The 18,118-nt window shown below is 33.6% G+C and overlaps 3 protein-coding genes across 9 annotated transcripts; all 3 read left to right on the top strand.

Moving 5' to 3' along the window:
• Nucleotides 1–331: 331 nt before the first annotated feature.
• Nucleotides 332–1,937, top strand: LOC105785209 (heat stress transcription factor B-4). The gene is made up of 2 exons (XM_012611164.2): nt 332–728; nt 852–1,937. The coding sequence occupies exons 1-2, from the start codon at nt 480–482 to the stop codon at nt 1,683–1,685; spliced, it is 1,083 nt and encodes a 360-aa protein (XP_012466618.2). The 5' UTR covers nt 332–479; the 3' UTR covers nt 1,686–1,937.
• Nucleotides 1,938–4,316: 2,379 nt separating this feature from the next.
• On the top strand, nt 4,317–7,535 carry LOC105766836 (protein ROOT INITIATION DEFECTIVE 3-like). Of its 7 annotated transcripts, none has more exons than XM_052631648.1 (4): nt 4,317–4,845; nt 4,932–5,306; nt 5,848–6,007; nt 7,028–7,535. In XM_052631648.1, exons 2-4 carry the CDS (start codon nt 5,274–5,276, stop codon nt 7,126–7,128), a joined length of 294 nt encoding a protein of 97 aa, XP_052487608.1. In that variant the 5' UTR covers nt 4,317–4,845; nt 4,932–5,273; the 3' UTR covers nt 7,129–7,535. The 7 variants fall into 7 exon arrangements, 2 of the variants coding, with proteins under 2 accessions (XP_052487608.1, XP_052487609.1); XR_008196312.1 differs by having other exon boundaries at nt 4,323–4,845; nt 7,058–7,535; XM_052631649.1 differs by having other exon boundaries at nt 4,325–4,845; nt 5,848–5,959.
• A 9,281-nt stretch (nt 7,536–16,816) lies between these two features.
• LOC105771418 (transcription factor HEC2) lies at nt 16,817–18,091 on the top strand. The gene has a single exon (XM_012592882.2). It carries the CDS (start codon nt 17,023–17,025, stop codon nt 17,830–17,832), a length of 810 nt encoding a protein of 269 aa, XP_012448336.1. The 5' UTR covers nt 16,817–17,022; the 3' UTR covers nt 17,833–18,091.
• Nucleotides 18,092–18,118: the final 27 nt, after the last annotated feature.

Below are 18,118 nucleotides of genomic sequence, written 5' to 3'. Positions count from 1 at the left end.
GGGGGTTACATTGTCAATTCCCAGAGACACACTGCAACCATCCATGCCCCTGTGCCTGATTTTAAGTGGGTGTGCGAGGAGGGATCAATTGTCAGAAAAGAGAGAGAATGAGTCACGGGTTTGTCTTGGAAGGCTCTTAGTTAACAGTCCTAGACAGACAGATAGACACATATTCTCGCACACTACATAACCGAGGAGAGCAACAAATATATACTAATCCTCCTACCCACAAAAAAATAACACGTAAACATTTGCAAACCGAAAAAAAAAGGCATCAATAAAGCCAAAAAAAAACAACCGCTTCTTTACAGTAACCCCCCCCCCCTTTTTTCCCAACATTTTTATCCCACCCAAGGATCTACCCCTCAAACTATCTGTCCTGACCTGATCGTCTGCTCTAAACCCCTTGTATCTCCCTCAACCATCTCTCTCTCCATTCTCGTCCCTCTCTTCCATTCCATTCCTGCTTTCATCTTTCAATGGCTCTGATGCTTGATAACTGTGAAGGGATATTACTATCACTAGACTCCCACAAATCAGTGCCAGCTCCATTCCTTACTAAAACCTACCAACTAGTCGATGATCCCGCCACTGACCACATCGTTTCATGGGGTGAAGATGACACTACTTTCGTTGTTTGGAGACCTCCTGAGTTTGCTCGTGATCTCCTCCCTAATTACTTCAAGCACAACAACTTCTCCAGCTTTGTCAGACAGCTCAATACTTATGTATAATAATAAAAATACCCAATCTTTATCCCTTTCTCTTTTTTCTTGTAAATTCTTGTCATTTTGGGGGTTATTTTACTGATCTGGGTTTTTTCTGCGTTTTTCTTTTGTTAATGGAACTAGGGTTTTAGGAAGATTGTGCCAGACAGATGGGAGTTTGCCAATGAGTTCTTCAAGAAAGGAGAAAAACACTTGCTTTGTGAGATCCACAGAAGAAAAACTGCGCAACCACAAGTGGGGATAAACCATCATCATCACCATCACCACCCACATTCTCCTTTGGTTAATGCCCCGAGTTTCTTTCCGTTTCCAAGCCGAGTCAGCATTTCTCCAGCAGACTCAGACGAACAAGCCAACTGGTGTGACTCACCGCCACTTTCTTCTCCTAGAGGAGGCACTGGAGTCTCAGTTGCTGGTGGCGGCGGGGGTGGAGGCTATAACAGCTCGGTCACAGCTTTATCAGAAGACAATGAGAGGCTGAGAAAAAGCAACAACTTGCTGATGTCTGAACTTGCCCATATGAAAAAGCTTTACAATGATATTATCTATTTTGTTCAAAACCATGTGAAGCCTGTCACTCCTAGCAATTCATACTCCCCTTCTTTGCTTCTTTATGGCCCTCCTTCATCCGCTGCTGCTGCTCCTGTTGTTAATACCACCACCACCAATAGTTCATTATTGCAAAAGCCTTCCAACCAGCTTCTTGGGCACTATCCAAATAGTCAGAAGCCCCGAGTGCAAGTTTTGAACTCTCCAACGGCTACATCCCAAAGCTCCTTGACGATTCTTGAAGAACCATGCAGCAATAGTTGCAAAACAAAGCTCTTTGGTGTACCCTTACAATCAAAGAAGAGGTTGCACCCCGAGTATGGTGCAACTAACATGGAGACTAACAAAGCACGTTTGGTCTTGGAAAAAGATGATTTACGGCTGAACCTTATGCCTCCCACATGTTAGTTTCAAATATCCATTCAAGAATATTCTAGCTTCCTTTTCCATCTTTTTTTTCTTTTCTTTTTGTTTATCTCTTAGAGCCTGATGATGATATTGTTGGAGGAAATTGTGCGTGTGTGTGTGAGTGTTTGTGACTGTGTATATAATTTTTAGTGCCGGTACTATTTTCTTTCCCCTACCTAGCTAGCCACATGAATGCAGGTGGGTTTTGGGTTAGAGTGAAGATGAAAATCAATTTCAAAATTTCAACAGCAATCTTTTTCTTTGATGTTTCTTCAGTTTTCCATTGGTGCAATTTGTTGCTCATACCCTTTCTTGCTCCCTTTCTTCACGATTCTGATATCTGTACTGTATGTTCCAGTTACATATATGCTTGCATTAATGCAGGAGAGAGATATCAGAGAGACAGTGTCCTCAGTTTCAAGTGAGCCTGAGAAAGTCTCTGGCTATAGCTGCCCCATTGACAGCTTCTCAAGGGCTTTCTCTGCTTACTCCATTAATGAATGATACGTACAACCCATGCTTTTAATTGATACCCTCTTCTGAAATTAAAAAAATCCCATTCAAAAAGATTTACTTTAAAAATGAGGGGTAAATAACCAGCAGTTCACATTTGGTTTCTCATCATCATCAGTGTAATTATGATTATGGTTATGATTATTGTCAAAAAAGAAGGTTATCATATCGTTTGATGAAGCTTATAATCATAATCAGCCCCATTATCATTTCTTGTTCCTCTCAACTGTCAGTCGAGCGAAAAAGGAAAAACCCCAAATACCGAGTCTTAAATTTGAGAATCAGATAGAGAGTACAAAAAAAAAAAACAAATTCCAAAAGAGTGAGTAATTCGATGAAAGCGAAATATAAGAGAAAATAACTAAAAAAATGTTGTTTGAAATGTTGCAATCAAGGCTTCTATACTTCTTCTGAGGAGCAGAAAACCTTTGCCTTTTCCTACTTTAAGTATCTGATCAACGTCTTCAAAATCCATCTATGGATCCCTCTTTTCTTTATACTAATCCCAATCTCTCTTTCCTCTTCTTCCACACCAAAAACCTTAAGATAGAACGCTTGACTGACAGCTAAACAATGCAATCCTCCTTCTTCCCAAGAAAAAACACCCCATTTTCTCTTTTACGTCTTTTACTTGTTGTCTCTTTGTCTAAAATCCCAATACAAATAAAGTTTCAGATAAAGTTTGACTAGGCATTTCAACAGGCTCTTTGCTTTCTATTTTTCTTGAATCTGCTTCTTTCTTTCTGTATATTTTTTCATGCTGTTATTAATTACCCAAGACAGAGAAAACTATGTGAGACAGTGATGAAAGTAAGTTAAGAAACATCTATTTAAGTTCTACCTAGAGACATAAATGCATCGATATGTAATTCTTACAGTATCTTTGTCGTGCACATGCTTTCTTTTCCATATCATACCAAAAATAAAATTCTAAAAAAGAAACACCCTAAACCCTAATAAGCTAGTTTGACACTATATATGTCTATGCCAGCCTCTTACCCTTTTTCTCAAGTTGATGTTGTAGTATTGCACGTGACCTAGAAATGAAGTGTACGTGTGATGCAGAAGGATGGCATGGGAGAAATTAAATACTAGAAAAGGTACTACTATTAACATATTCATTGATTTTTTTAATTTAATATTTTGCAATTTAACATAGTTTTTTTTTTTCAAGTTGCCCTGTTGGACCAAGAAAATTTTCTTCTATTTTGTTTTTTTTCCCCAGAAAGTTTAGAAAAAGAAAAAGGAAGAGAGAAATGTGAAATTAAAAAAAAAAAAAGAAGACATAAGTGTATTTTCTCTTTTATTTTCTACTCCTCTTCTTGTTTGCACTTTGGAAATCCACTTTGTTTTTGCATTCCTTTTGGTCCAACACTTTATTGACAATTTAGAAAAAGAGAAGACTATTAAATAACATCTACATTAAGAAAAAGTTTATGTATAGAGAGGAAATAAAGAAATGTGTAAAAGGCTGCAAAGATGCATGTGTCCATTTGTTTAATCTCGATCTTAGCTACTTTTTCTCCTTCATCCAATTTGTTGAGCAAAGTACATTTGGATTGGTGATAAATTTGAAGCATCATTTTAATCATTTTCCATAATACATTGAATATTTGTTTATGGGACTACAGCATAAGTTTTAAAGGCTTTCGGGGGGCATCACTCCATTGGCTTTATCTTATTTTATACACTGATGAATAATAAGTTTTCATCTGATATATTCAACCAGAATGTGAGTTTTAAAAAAACAGATGTGGTGATCTGCTTTGGATTAGAACTGTAAATATATAAATACATAGAGTGCGGCAATGCACATGGCTAAGCACTCATATAAATTTTAGAATATATAGTCATAGATAGATTTGTTGGGTGAAATATCCCCAATTTTGTCCCTTTTGGTTGTAGACCTGCATTCATTTTAACATTTACTTTCTCCTTTAGTGACTGAGAAAAAGAAGAACAGGCTTCTAATATTTGTTTTTATATATTATAGATACTACTGGATTTGGTTAGGTTAGGCTGGAATGATGGGAGGAAATTAGGTTTTTTTTTATTGGTTTAGTTTGGGGTTTAGGGTTCTCTCAGTCTCAGAGAAGACTCCGCTTTGAGACCCATTTAAGGCTCAGCCCAGGATGACCAATAAATATAGAAAGGGTCCAGCATTCACCTCTCTACTGTAGTACTTAAACCCAACAAAACCCCCCGGTCTGTACTGTTGAATAAAACCCAATTCTCGAATAAAATAAAAAATTGTAACAAATTTGTCCAAACAACAATGAATGTAGTAATAGCACCATCATCAATTGACATCGGCATTGATTGCCGGGGCCGACAAACAGGGTCCCGAGCAAACCCGTTACAAGGCTTGCTCCTCTACTCCCCACGGCCTCGCCTCCGTAGGTTGCCTTTTCCTTGCCTGCTCTCAACTTTGCCACCCCTCCGCCACCTCCTTTACTAGTCTTGGTCCAAGGTTTACTCTAAAAACCATACTAGCTCTTCCACTCTTCGCCTGAACTCTTTCTCTTCCCCACAGCCTCAGGCAAAAGTTAAAAGCTTTCCCGCGGAAGCTGTTAAACCGCTCGCTGCTAATAGCGAAGGGAGATACATCGTTGCTGGAGGTTCATCCGGTGATGTTTACCTTTGGGAGGTAAGATTCAATTGCTTTATTTATTTGCCATTGATTTGTTAGTTAAAGCTAAGGTTTTTAGGTTTTACTTTCTTTTGACAATTTAGGTTGTAACGGGTAAGCTATCAAAGAAATGGCACGCTCATTTTGAGGCAGTTACATGCTTGGTTTTCTCCGAGGATGATTCACTCCTCATTTCTAGATCAGAGGATGGATGCGTTAGAGTTTGGTCGCTTTTCATGCATGCTCCATGTTCTAATCCTTATTAAATTATACTCTGTCAGGATTGCGCTTGTTAATTTGATTATTGTGGTTATTAGCTTGTTATGTTAGGGTATTTGATGATGTTAGAAGGCTGCAGGCAAGGCATCTGTACAGAGCGTTGTTTTGCAGAACATACCCTGCGTATAACTGATATCGTTATGGGTTAAGGTAGAAGCAATGCAATTATGGTGTCGGCTTCTGAGGATCACACATGTAAGGTTTGTTCTGCTTTCAGTTGAAAGCCCAAATGCATGTAATGTCTTGGAAGATTGGTAACTAGAGCTTCCTTCTGGACTATGCATTAGAATCAAGATAGAATCTTTAGGTGGCAAGTTATTGGCACCATAACTGAACCTATTTATAGTCCTTTTCGGTTTCTGTTTTTGAGCGGGTAATATTAAAGCTAAGAAATGTTCTGTTATCAAGGTGATATTTTTCTGATTGTGAGATTGATGTTAAGGCATCTGCCAAAGCATTTTCTTAGTCATAAATAGAAGATTAGTCATATAGTTGTAAAGACGCGGGTTGCTTGAGCAACTAATGCTCTCTCAGAAGAGAATAGATCACCATCTTTTTGTGTGTGTTTATGACAAATCTATCATGCTGGTGATAGAACCTTATTGCATAGTAGATCTTTTGACTTCTTCTTGTAATTACTTGATGTGTTTCGGATGCCTTTTTTGCTAATATATGGTGCTATCCTTTTGTTCTACTAGTTGCTTTATAAAGTTTTCCTGATATATTGTACATTGCTGATAGGTTTGGAGCTTGTCCAGGGGAAGATTATTAAGAAACATTATGTTTCCTTCCATCATTGATGCAATTGCTTTAGACCCTGGTGAACATGTCTTGTACGCTGGCTTTCAAGATGGTAAAATCTATATTGCTGCCCTTAATGCTGAAAGTTCACCTAGCAACAGTTATGGCCTGCACATCATCGGTTCACTATCTGATCACAGGAGTTATTTTGTTTTTTGTTTTTGTTTTTCCTATCTTTACTGAATTAGGTAATTCTGGCATTGTTAGTCTATGATGGTTGGTGTGGTATCTCATTTTAATTTTAGTCCTTAAAAAGGTGCTGTGGTTGTCACACACCAACATGAAGTTGATGATACGTCATAATTTGACTCATAGATGGATTAATAATATTCGTAGTTTATAATAAATATTGTGCTTTCCCCATTAAAACTTTAGAACAATAAGGCTGCTACTTGCATGGTTCGAGTTTGGGATGTGAAAACCCAAAACATCTTTCACATGTTTAGACATGCCAAAGGTTTCATCCAAACAACAAGAGATTTTACTTGTTTTCTTCAAAAGGCTTGATTAGATTGCATGCTTTGCATCTTCTTTAAAACGGATCTCATTTGAAAAAGCATAGATTTTGTTTCTTCACATTCTGTTCTGTACATTTAGTCCATGCAGCATGCATAAAATGGTAAAAATATTATTACTACTGTCTTAAAGTAGGGGAATCTAAAACACAGTCTATTGAACAGAGCCCTGGAACATTCAACGAGAGAGCCATGAAGAAAAATGAAAAACTGGACCACTAATCAGTCTAGTTATGATATAATCCCTTGTTTCTGAAGGATTACTAGTCATGAGTCCCTTGAACTTGGCACTTGACTAAGATTTTCAGAACAACCAAGAACTCCATATTAAGTTTCCGTCTTAATAAGAACTCTCTTAGTTTATCATGCTAAAAGAATTAATCTCCCATACTTTAAAGGAGTGCTTCCATAATAGTTTCATGCTCATGATAAACAAACCAAAGAATGTAGCATAAGAGGGAAATTAGTATTTTTTCCTTTGCCAAAGCTAAGATTTTGTTCATCTAGTTGGTGTGCTTTTCCTTTTCCTTTTTCCTACCATAGATTTGCACATGTTCTTTCTTTTGCACCTGCAAACCATTTAACTTATATTCAATCATATTCAGGCCCTGTGACCAATCTTCCCTCTTGGTCAGGCAGCAGGACCAAATGGGCAAGCTCCTCAAGAAGTCGAGAATTACCACCTCCACTACAAAAATATGCATGAAACATATTCTAGAAAGATTATGCAGATTCAGGACAGGTGTGCAAAATGTTCAGTTTGATGAGTAATGTTTCTACTATGCAATCACATTCAGCTAGCAACAAAGTTAGAAATCTGTGACCACATGGAATGCTAGTGTGTCTGCAAAGTTGGTGATCTATCTACCTCCATTTCCATGGTCTTAAAATATAACCATGTAGGCATGCACCATAGACATTCTCCGAGTAAACAAGAGATGTATTAATCTGTATGTCCTGGTCTCTGTTTTGGACGTAATGTTTTTTTATTATTTTTTTCTCAATAATTTCATATTCAAGCTCTGCAAGACATTATAAACGTGTCCAAGAGACAAATTGTTGAAATTTATTATATTCAAACAATGAATGCTATCAAAGAAATATTTTAATACATTTCATCAGATGTGTATCTTATCTGAAGAAAGGAAATCCCAAGTATACCATATAAAAGATGAAGTTGGATTTCTCAAGGAAATATTTAATTAGCCCCTTAAGAATTATTAATTCTTGGAATATTAAATATGTTTCAGAAAAGAAATCATGGAATTGTATGTCTTCCTATTCCTATTTCATTGTATCAGATTCAAGTGGTAGGCCTGCGGGAATCAAACCCAGCATTTTCATGGGTCCAGCAAAGAAACCAATATTATACTAATAATGATAATAATAATAATAATGCAAGGGTCTATCAACTACTTCTCAATAATGTTCTGATGCTTCTAGACTCTTAACTCATTTCAATCTTATTATATTACCTACATCTTATTAGAGGATAGGGTTTGAATTGTGTTATCAATGAATTACAACGGAATTTTGATGGTTGGGATATATTATCTTGACGCCGTAATTATAATCATACATTCTTTTATTTAAAATTTTAACATGTGATTGATATTGTATAATAATACTTATATGCATGGTTGTTGCAATCCGACTGTACTAGTTAGATTTGGAATTGGTCGGTTTATCATTACAGAGAAATGGGTTGAATCGGTTGGACCGCAAATTACTCTGAATCAATTGAAGCAGAATAAAAATCGATTGAACCTGGTTTATAATTTTTTTTAAAAAAATTTTATGAATTTTTTAACAACTTATTTAATTGAATCGGACTAATGGTCGATAAACTAATCGGATCTTCTACCAATTTAATTTTAAAATCCATAATTATATATTATCAATTAAATTTTATCTCAATTAACATATTACTGCTATAACAATTAAAAACAGTTGGAATGGTTTGTTTTCATGTAATATTTTTTTTAAAAATGTTTTCATTTGAGATATCTAACAAAAGAAAGTATGAACATATAACACGTTTACGGATTTCATTTCACGCCTTATCAATTTTTGTTTTGAGGAAACCATGAATGACACATGCAAGATAGGAGGAAGCCACGTCCAATTTTAGTTATTCAAACATCTGAAAATTGTCTGCTAAATCTCACATTAATTTTCGTTTCAATCTCCACATAATTCTTACAACCCTTTTAAAATAGAGGTGAATATTTTTTTATATTATTACTACATAAGTTTAGTATAATAATAAATAATTAGAAATCTAAAAACCACAAATAATATGCAATAAATAATAAAATGTGTGATTTGGAACTAGTTAATCGAGGTGCTAAAGTGTGTATAATAAAAATTAAAATGTATAAAAATATTAAAATAAAACTTTAATTGCGTGATAAATTTAAATTTTTACTAAAGGTTCAAATCCTATCGTAGGCATATTTTTATTTATTTTTTAAAGAAAAAGACTAAAATATCCCCAATGGTATAACCTAGTTTAAATATGGAAGGGGATTTTCGTAATTCTCTAACCGAGTCGATGACTCACACTTAATTTAATTATGAAAGGACATTATTCTGAACCGGATGGTTGAGAGTGACACCAACTTAATAAAACATTTAATAAATAGTAAATATAAATACACCTATTACTAGTAAAATAAAAATTAATAGAAGATTTATAAATAAATACTAATAATTTTATTTAAATACAAGTTTTAAAATTAAAACCCAAAATTCAATATAAACTTTAAATTTAAACTCAGGAAATATAATAATTAAAATAAATATTAATTTATAAGTTGTGTACAATTTTCTATTTTATTTTAATAGTGGTAGATATCATGAAATATTATTTAGCACTTAGAAAATAAGAAAATGAAGCCCATAAGTAAAATGGGAATCTGCTCTCCCTGCTTCTCCTTCCTCTACAAAACCCTAGGCTATTTTATTCCTTCCAAAGAGAGCCACTTTCACCGCTCTTTCTTTTACTCTTACAACAATTCATGAAAAATGGGAGGCTGGAAAAGCAAGTTGGAGAAAAATAAAACACTCCCTAAGATGCTCACTGTCTGTTTTGTTCAATTGGGCAACTTGAAAACGGTCCCAAATCTAAAATGTTGAAAATCATGCAGAGAAAGAGAGGAATGGTAGAAGTGGGACCATTTTCTTTATTGAATAAAGTAATATTTTATATATACATATATACATATATATTTCCCATTGCTTGACATCACAGAGCTGCTAACCCTGCAGTTCCCGATGAGGGAGAGAGGGTGAAGGAAGTAGGAAGAAGGAAGAATAATGAATATAATAATGGTGGCTTTGTTTGCTATGTTGGATTCATATTATATCATATAAAGATAGAAAGAAAAAAAGCATTATAAAATGGGATGTGGGGAATACAAGATAAGGTGGTGGTGCAACTGTGATAATGCAAAGTAAAAGAAACCAACCCAACAGCAATATCTTGCTTCTCTGGATTCCTTTTATCCAATCCAACCTCTTCTTGCACAGAACATGTCGCTTTGTTCATGTCTTTCTCTATTATAAAATCAATTTCACATATATCAACAAACACGTTCATTTATTATCATTATCACAATAAAGTTAATTCACACAGAGAAATATGGGCGCTTTTAATTTCTCAACTTGTTTGGTTAATATATTAGTCAATCTCAAGCAGTTTTGCTTTGGAATCAGGGCGATCTAATGTGTGTTTAGATTACTGGTGTTGTTGCAGAAGACTGAAGAATAATAGGCAAAACTCCAATCTCTTTTTCACTTTTCCCTTCTTTACAAAAAGAAGCCCAAATATTTTAATATCATATACTAGAAGTGGTCATATTAACTGAATTCCGGGTTTCTTTTTCCATTTTTCAAGTTTTCATCACCCCTCACCTTTTGCGCCAACAACTGTGGTCTTGATAACTACTCTTATCATACACAACTTCATTAGCTTCTGCATGAAAACAACCAACTAATTATCAATGTGGAATTACATCAATTTAATACGACAGAAGATAAGATATAATCCCAGAACATTAGTGAAAATATCCATGCTTGGCTTCAAATATTTAGCATATATTTGTACTTTACGTGCATGGATAGCTCTCAAAACCACTGTTCAGAATTTCATACCCATTTCTCATAACTATGCCGGTAAGGCAATTGAGTCACTGTCTGTCTCTTACAAAAATGGCACAAATCAAAGCTTTGTCGTTGGTTGGAGGATTAAACCTTTATTAATTCACTCAATAGAGCTTTCCTTTATGGACGTCTACATCATATCATCGTGTGCCCAGCAGGAGCAGCAGCCTAAGGATGATCAGTATCTCAAAACTAAATTACCAGCAAAATGAGATTTACAGTAATCCGTAGCCTGTAAGCAAAATAGAAACCCCTGAAATATTAAAATTCGAAGAGATAAACTTAATTTCTCTTTTTCTTGTCTGCATTTTTTGCATGGTTGTATTTCCATGGATTCCAAGTCTGGGTTTGAAAGGAGATTTTGGACTTGGGTTTTTTTTTTTTTCTAATTTTTGAGGAATAAAAAAAGTGATCAACTTGGTATAATAAGTCTGTACAGAGAAAGCTGTACCTGTACCAAACCGAAGAAAATCAGCCAACTCTAAGCTGTTTAGAAACAACCATGGTATTTTTTGTGTACCTTTTAAGTACACCTTTTGCGACAAATATTTTTTTTATTGTTCTAAACAAAAAATATCTCTTGCCCTAAAAAGTAGAGTGTTTGGTTTTTTAAAGGCAATTCTCGGTTTTAAGTACCATCAACGGTGTACCTATTACTAGACTTTATTTTTCTTTTAAAAATAATGTGTTTTATAATTTGACCAAATCTGAATTATATTTTAAGGTTTTTTCTTGAATAATTTTATTATAGGTTTTAATCATATTTATTGTTTTTATAAGGGTAGTATTGTGTTTGAGAAGTGTTTTTAAAAAGTGCTAGGAAAATGTGATTTTGAAAAGTTTAGTTTATGATTTAAGTGTTTAGTATTACTGTCAAAACGTGCTTTTAATAAATAAAATATCTATTTTAGACATTGTGTTATAAAATAATAAATATGTATTTAAATAATGTTCAAATTAGTTAATATCATAATATCTTATTAAGAATATAAAAGACAATTTATTATAATTTTTTGTTAATATTTTAACATATGAAATTTAAATTTTAAATTTTTTAAGCAATTAATATTAATTATTCATAAAATTTAATTCAAATATATAAACTATATTTTAAATAATAAAATATGATTAATAAAAATTTAAATATATAATATTATATATAAAATAAATTTTGGGCAAATTACCAAAAAGCCCTTTTTTAAAATTTACGAAATGGGCCCTTTATGTAATTATTTACCGGAATGGTCATTTTAGCGAAATCGCGTCCACGTCAATGTAGCGATGTCGAGTGCAGCGCCAGAAATCGCGTCACGTAAGCGCGATTTCTTGACGTGGCATGAAAACGATTTATGTTTTTAGCTTGAAAACTTTGAAAGGCCATAACTTTTAAGCTCGGTTGTCCGATTGAGGCAATTTTTTATTTGAATAACTTTTTGAGATCTGACAACGACAAACATGATTTTAGTTGAAAAAGATCCTTTTTGACCCTAAATTTTAAATTTTTTGGTTTAAAATTGAATTTTGAAACATTCAAATCATTATTTTCCTTATTTATTTGAAGTAAACACGGATTTTTTCAAATTATTGTATTATTTTTTTTAATTTGACACGTGTATGGAATAGGTCCGATAAATCGTTAGAATGTAAGTAATATAATTAAGATAATAACAGTATTTTTATAATATGTCAATTAATTAGTTTAGCTTAGTTGGTTAAGATGCTTGCTCTTTTCCCTTAGAACCTTGGTTCAAATCTTGTTGGTAACAATTTTGAATCTTTTTTGTACTTGTTGCTATTAATGTAATATTGAAGAGTTAATTGATTCAAAAAAAAATTGTACTTGTTAAGATTTGAACCAAGGTTCTAAGGGAAAAGAGCAAGCATCTTAACCAAGCTAAACTAATTAATTGACATATTATAAAAATACTGTTATTATCTTAATTATATTACTTACGCTCTAACGATTTATCGGACCTATTCCATACACGTGTCAAATCAAAATAATAATACAACAATTCAGAAAAAATCCGTGTTTACTTCAAACAAATAAGGAAAATAATGATTTGAATGTTTCAAAATTCAATTTTAAACTAAAAATCAAAATTTAGGGCAAAAGGATCTTTTTCGATTTAAAACTGGCGGTTTGTCACGATAGATCTCAAAAGTTATTCAAATCAAAAAATTCGTCTCAATCGGACAACCGAGCGAAAAGTTATGGCCTTTCAAAGTTTTCCAAGCTAAAAAACATAAACTGTTCATGCCACGTCAGCAAATCGCGCTTACGTGGACGCGATTTGTGTCCACGTCAGCAAATCACGCTTACGTGGACGCGATTTCCTGGCGCGTACCCTGACATCGCGCTAACGTGGATGCGATTTCGCGGAAAACGGACCATTCCGGTAAATAATTACATAAATGGCCCATTTCGGTAAATTTTGAAAAAAAAGGGCTTTTTTTAGTAATTTTGTAACACCCCTTACCCGAGACCGTCACCGGAATCTAGTACGAGATGTTATCCAATTTAACTTACCAATTCGGAGCATAAAAAAAATTGCTTTTAAAATTAAATTCACTGTTCACAACAAAACTGTCTACCTGCGTGACTTTCACTAATTTAATTATAACTCGAGTTACAGAACTCAAAATTTAAATCCGTAAATTTTCCCTGAAACTAGACTCATATTACTACTTACCATAAAATTTTCAGAATTTTTGACTTGGCCAATTAGTACAGTTTATTCATTAAAATATCCCCTGTTTCACAGCTCGACAGATCTGACCTCTCGGTACTAAAAATCAATTATCTCTTTGTACAGAATACATATAAGGTTATCGTTTTTCTTTTGAAAATAGACTCACTAAGAAATCTACACATATAAATTATGACCCATAATTCTTTCTGTACAATTTATAATGATTTTCTAAAGTCAGAACAGGGACTTCAAAACCATTCTGACCCTGTCTCACTAAAATTCAAATATCTCAAAATACAGAATTCCTTTTCCTACATCGTTTCTTTCATATAAAATAGACTTGATAAGCTTTAATTCCATATATAATTCACTCTCTAATTCCATTTCTACTATTTATGGTGAATTTTACATTCACGTCACTGCTGCTGTCAAAGAAACTGCTTCTTTGAATTAGTTACCATTTACACATACATAATACCAAAACATAATCTTTACTAACCATTTCAATAGCTAATCTTAGCCATATCATTTGATCATGCTCAAAATGATTAAGACTCTATACATGCCATAGTTCAAACATTTTGAAAAGCACATAATACCGAGATGGCTATGATAGTGTGATACGAGCTCCGACGGTCCACTATTCGATCAAGTTCAAATCACTATAAAACAAAGGAAAGAAAGAGATGTGTAAGCTATAAATAGCTTAGTAAGTTACATGTAAACAATAATTACTCATTTAATAATTAACACTTTTAACATATAACTAATCAAAACATTTCTTAGCAATTTCAATCACTTACACATGCACAATCTTACCAATTCACTTGCATATACATTTTCACACTTAACATTTCATATTCACTTTAATTCATTATTAATCCCGTTGAACAGTTGGAATATACACGGATACGTAGAGATTTAGCACATAAGTGCCACACCGATATGTAGCCGGTTACCATCGATATGTAGCCGGTTACCATCGAAATGTAGTCAAGCTACCACCGATCAATAAACACTGGAAATGTCCACGGCCTCGCTCACACAAGTCGTCGTGTCTCGCAACACATGCTAGATCACCCAAAGACCGGGACTCACTGTAACATCTGTAACATCAGTAACATCTGGTCTCTAGTGACATGTCACTTGTATCCAATTCTATTCCTAAGTTCAACCGGAATTTACACTTAACACTTTATTACTTGAATAATTCATGAACAATTTTCCTTCCACATTCAATATTAATTCACATATCAAATATAATTCACAATTTATACAAATATAACTATTATTTACATATAACTTACCTCGGATGCAAAACGACTATTTTTGTAATTTAGTCGATAACTTTCTCTTTTCCCCGATCACTTCCACTATTTCTTCTTTCTTGATCTATATTAACACAATTTAATACATTTTATCAACATTTCATTCAAATACAATTCATACACAACATTTTGGCAAATTTACATTTTTCCCCAAAACTTTTCAAAAATTCCACTTTTGTCCCTAAGCTCGTAAAAATAAAATTCACTAAATTTTTAAATTTCAAACTTCACTAAATCATATTTCATGCTCATAACAGCCCTCAATTTCACAAAATCACAACTTTATGCACACTTTACCATCTTTCACAATTTAGCCCTTTTTCAACATTTCTATCAAAATTCATCTAGTAAAACTTGTAATTAACACTTCAAACATTCATTATCTAACATCACTAATCAATTTACAATTATATCATGAATGGGTAAATTTTCAAACTTTAATTTCATTTAAATTAAATAGTAGAAACATGAAATTCAAGCTTCAATAAGCATAAAAATACAAAAATAATTAAAACGGGCAAGAAATCACTTACAATTGAGCTTAGGAAGTTCAAGAACCCTAGCTATGGTGACATGAATTTTTTGGCAGCAAACGTCTGATTTTAAGAAGATGAACACTTGTTTTCATCTTTATTTTGTCTTTATTCAATTTGGACAAAATGCCCTTGACCCATTACTTAGATATTTTTCTAGAAATACTCTTTTGTGTCCATAACACTAATTTATGGTCTAATTGCCACATAAACACTTCCAATTTCATGAAATAATTCAATTAAGTCATTTAATCACTAATTAGACACACTTTGCATTTTTTCAATTTAGTCCTAAAATTCAATTAAGCACTAAAGCATTAAAATTTCCTATCCATATTTTCACACAATATTTCAATCAATCAGTAACTAATAAAATTTATAAAATTAAACTATTTCACTTCGGATTTGTGGTTACGAAACCACTATTCCGATTAGGCCCTATTTCGGGCTATCACAAATTTACCCATAAATTTTAATAAGAAATAATTACATGTACCATATAAATATTATATAAAATACATTATAAGGTAGGGTTAAAATTGTTATTTATTCTTAAAAGCACTTTTGCCAAAAGTAAAAGTAAAAAAAAAACTGTTTTTACTTCAGGTTGAAAAGCACTTTTGAGAAGCAATACTAAACAAAACAGAAGTATTTATAGTCCCTCCCCAACTTATAAATCGGAAAATAATGCACGTTAACGCACTCAAACCCATAGATAATAGGATAATTATATTAATTTTATGGTGTGCAAAGAAATTTTAATCTTGTCATTGGTGATTTTTTTTCAATGATATTATTAATTAATGTGTATTAATTTAAGTAGCATGGCATGTTAAGTTGTGTTTCCATGTTTAGAAAAGATTTAGTACTAAATTAAGATGGGAAATAGTCTTGAAGTAGTTATAGGGGACTCACACAAGTGAATCTAACTCAGCTTTGAGTAGGAGAATTCTTCAACGATTTTTTCGATTTCAATATTGGAGAATCTATCATATCCTTAGAGAAGAGAATCAGGGAAAGCTCTAAAGCATTGGCCTTTTGGAAACGGAGGGCCGAAGGGGAGCAGAGTGAAAATGGGTTTACCTTGCACTGTCTCTGCCTCAGGATATATAAGTCCCATTATATTGACATCACTTTAAAACAATTTATGTATTTATAGGGAAAAAGGAGTCCTTTAAAATTCTTACCTTTACAAAGTCCACTACTTCAGATTCCCCCTAGGGCTGTATTACTCATTTTCACAATTTCTTTTTTAATTTAATCTCCCAATGCTTCATACAATATATGTTTATAAATCAAACAACAAAACAGAAGAGAAGAATTTCTTTAAACAAATAAAGTAAATATTACTCATCCTATTGATTACATCCAGATTTTGGCATTGAATCCACACCCATCTCCATGAAAATGACAACAAATAATTTTAAATTGTCCAGATAAAATATGTCAATTAAAGAATGCTTCAATGATGTATTGTATGTTGCTATCCTCATAAATAGAAATATTTGTCCATCTCCTCCAACTCTTTAAAGCATGCAATCCTATTGTTCCAAATTTAAAAGGAAACAAACAAAACCTTAACAACCTTGTGAAAACTCTTTAAAAAAAAAAGAAAAAGAAAATATCAATTTTGGGGAAATATTATAATATTCAACCACTTATGCTATATATAGTCATCTATTCCCACTATAGGTTGATATGGCCTGTTACAAATATATTACTCTTCTATTTTATTTTTCCTTTTCCTTTTCTTCTCTCCCTGCCTTTGTAATAATAAGCTGTAGCTAGCTCCTATTTTCTTATCCCTTCACTGCAAATTCTGATATACACTTCTCTTTTTACCTTCCCCATCACTCTGTTTATCAGACATTCTCCCACTCCCATGGAAATTGACCAGTTAAAGTCTGCAACAGGAGATGAAATGAAGACGATGATGATGATGATGCAGATGCAGATGCAGATGGGAAAGCTCCCTGAATTCTACGGGGACTACAACGACGTCGTTGAATTTCCTCACGCTGAGCTTGCTGATCACGCTACCAATAGTTCCAATACTAGCAATTATAGCATCAATGGCAATAGCATGCCGCATTTTGTTGAAAACCCACAGGTTGGTTCACCCGCACCATTTACAAACCTGCCAACGACCACTATTTCATTCAATGGTTCAACCCCGGTTCAAGAACCAAGTTTCTCGTTTACCCCAGACAGTGCAAGTGCAGGGGAATTATTAGCATTATCATCCTGTTCAAATGCTTCTTCCACCTCTTCCCAAAAGACGAATTCAATGGCCGCAATGAGGGAGATGATCTTCCGAATAGCCGCTATGCAACCGATTCATATAGACCCTGAGTCAGTGAAGCCACCAAAGAGAAGAAACGTGAAGATATCAAAGGACCCTCAAAGTGTGGCGGCACGGCACCGAAGGGAGAGGATAAGTGAGAGAATTAGGATACTTCAAAGGCTTGTCCCCGGAGGAACCAAAATGGACACTGCATCCATGTTAGATGAGGCAATTCACTATGTCAAGTTTTTGAAGACTCAGGTGCAGTCACTGGAGAGAGTTGCCACTAGTAGGCCAGCTGGGTTAGGGTTCCCTGTTGCAATGTCTAATGGGAGTTTTCATCCAATGGGAAAACCATATCAACCTACTCAAAACCTTCAGGAATTTGGAGATGCTTGGCTAAGTTAGCTTAATAAAAACAAGTATCTTTAGCAAAAACCTTTTCTTTTCTTTTTTTCCTTTTTTGGCTAGCAAATGTTAGACTTATTTGGATGTATAAAATAAAAAACAAAAGGCAAAACGAATTGATAATCATGATCATGGATGACTGTTAGTAGTGTCTTCATGTTTTAGCCATGTTGTATTGCTATATATATTTCAGGTTCAAATCCCTGAATAGATATTTCCCAAATGTTCAGAGAATTAATCAAAACTTCATATTAGATCAGTACTCCATATTTTTCCATTCAAGATC

The sequence above is a fragment of the Gossypium raimondii genome, chromosome 5 (assembly GCF_025698545.1).
Source record: "Gossypium raimondii isolate GPD5lz chromosome 5, ASM2569854v1, whole genome shotgun sequence".
Lineage (NCBI taxonomy): Eukaryota > Viridiplantae > Streptophyta > Magnoliopsida > Malvales > Malvaceae > Gossypium > Gossypium raimondii.
This window is presented reverse-complemented; position numbering and strand designations above follow the sequence as displayed.

Excerpts from the sequence above, each read along its gene's own strand:
- LOC105785209 (XM_012611164.2), top strand. The coding sequence starts at position 480 with ATGGCTCTGATGCTTGATAACTGTGAAGGGATATTACTATCACTAGAC. Across the intron at positions 729-851 it reads TCAGACAGCTCAATACTTAT|GGTTTTAGGAAGATTGTGCC; the intron begins GTATAATAATAA and ends TAATGGAACTAG.
- LOC105766836 (XM_052631648.1), top strand. The coding sequence starts at position 5,274 with ATGGTGTCGGCTTCTGAGGATCACACATGTAAG. Across the intron at positions 5,307-5,847 it reads CTGAGGATCACACATGTAAG|GTTTGGAGCTTGTCCAGGGG; the intron begins GTTTGTTCTGCT and ends CATTGCTGATAG. Across the intron at positions 6,008-7,027 it reads TGAAAGTTCACCTAGCAACA|GCCCTGTGACCAATCTTCCC; the intron begins GTTATGGCCTGC and ends AATCATATTCAG.
- LOC105771418 (XM_012592882.2), top strand. The coding sequence starts at position 17,023 with ATGGAAATTGACCAGTTAAAGTCTGCAACAGGAGATGAAATGAAGACG.